The 1,405-nt window shown below is 35.3% G+C and overlaps 1 protein-coding gene and 1 long non-coding RNA gene across 21 annotated transcripts in view; one reads left to right on the top strand and one right to left on the bottom strand.

The window, feature by feature from the left end:
- Positions 1-1,405, bottom strand: part of LOC106874615 (neogenin) — a 305,112-nt gene that overhangs the window by 44,082 nt on the left and 259,625 nt on the right. For 5 of the 20 annotated variants that reach the window (XR_008264864.1, XR_008264865.1, XM_052970426.1 and 2 more), the window contains one exon: positions 1,315-1,395. The exons of the other annotated variants lie outside the window; for them this stretch is intronic. Coding sequence is in view for 3 of the 5 variants with exons in the window: in XM_052970426.1 (XP_052826386.1) it covers positions 1,315-1,395 (81 nt within the window). In the remaining 2 variants the exon portion in view is untranslated. The remainder of the gene's footprint in view (positions 1-1,314; positions 1,396-1,405) is intronic. 20 annotated transcript variants of the gene reach the window in all.
- The window catches only part of LOC128248697 (uncharacterized), a 118,654-nt gene that overhangs the window by 47,367 nt on the left and 69,882 nt on the right, over positions 1-1,405 (top strand). The gene's annotated exons all lie outside the window — the stretch shown is intronic.

Raw genomic sequence — 1,405 nt, 5'->3', positions numbered from 1 at the left:
GAAATAGAATCGAATAGATCTCAAAAACAAACAACAAAAAAAAGTGACCAAATTTGGATGACCGCATAGATCGAGAGTGTCATGAAGTGACGGGCCTGATTTATAAGTGTCGATGAGGAAAACTGGACAATTAAGGCAGCACATACTCAAGCAAATGTAATATAGTTACAAAATTACAAATATATATACATACACACACATGTATATATGCATATATATAAATGTGTGTGTGTGTGTAAGTACAGATACATACACAATGTAATACATACACGTACAACCGTACAGAATTATGTAAACAACTACACAATACAGGACAAATACATGTATACAATGTAAGTACAATACGCAATGCAATGTATACAAGATAATGCTGATGCAAGAGTATAATGAATAATGCAGATGTACACACGCACACACACACGCACACACACACACACACACACACACACACACACAGAGGTTTTCTGGAATATAATCTCACATTTCCTAACCTGACACAATCTCTTCTATGACTGAGAGATTAAGGTACTCTCCAATAACATACTTTCATCTTACCCAAATCTCTCTCACACACACATGGAATTATATTTAATGCAACATATAAATATGCTTGAAATAAATCTAGCTCAGCAGTAAAAATGGATTAATATTTCAAATTCTTCAGGGGTAGGTCAATGTGTACTTATACATACACACAGACACAAAAATCGCACATGCTATCTCCTTAATGCAGATCATGCACAGGACCATTACGTACCAACATACACTCATTGACATTTTGATACTGATAAAGACCCAGCCACACACGCACACACATACATACATAGCAAAAATATGCATGTATGCATGCACACACACAAACACACGTTGTTAGACAGATACATGCAGATAAGGTTTCACAGGCTAGCATGAACAGTTATGTGCATGTATTACTACGTATGCACCCAAACACATAAAAACAACATACGTACATACATTCATACATATCACGCTTGCAGACATAACTCAAAAAGATAATCATCATATGTGCACAAAATTCATGCAAACACGCACACAGATATAGCGCTACAAAAGAAGAAGAAGAAAAAAAAAAAAAAGAACCAGATAAATGAATATATAAAATATATACACACACCATATATATATATATATATACATACACATGAGTAAACATATTGTTATCTAACTTGAACTTGAAAGACAGCGCACAGACACACTCATACACTCTCATGCAGAACAGAACAGAAACAAGCAGATTTGTTTAGGTGAACTGCAGGAGAACTATGTAAAGTCAAAATTCAAAATAATACATGCCATAGCCAATCCTACTAAGATATGGATCATCAAGAGTATCTGTGAGGCAGCTGTCATCGTCATCCAGTAGGGCCAGCTTCTCTGCCAGAAG

Source organism: Octopus bimaculoides, chromosome 9 (assembly GCF_001194135.2).
Source record: "Octopus bimaculoides isolate UCB-OBI-ISO-001 chromosome 9, ASM119413v2, whole genome shotgun sequence".
Taxonomy (NCBI): domain Eukaryota; kingdom Metazoa; phylum Mollusca; class Cephalopoda; order Octopoda; family Octopodidae; genus Octopus; species Octopus bimaculoides.
This window is presented reverse-complemented; position numbering and strand designations above follow the sequence as displayed.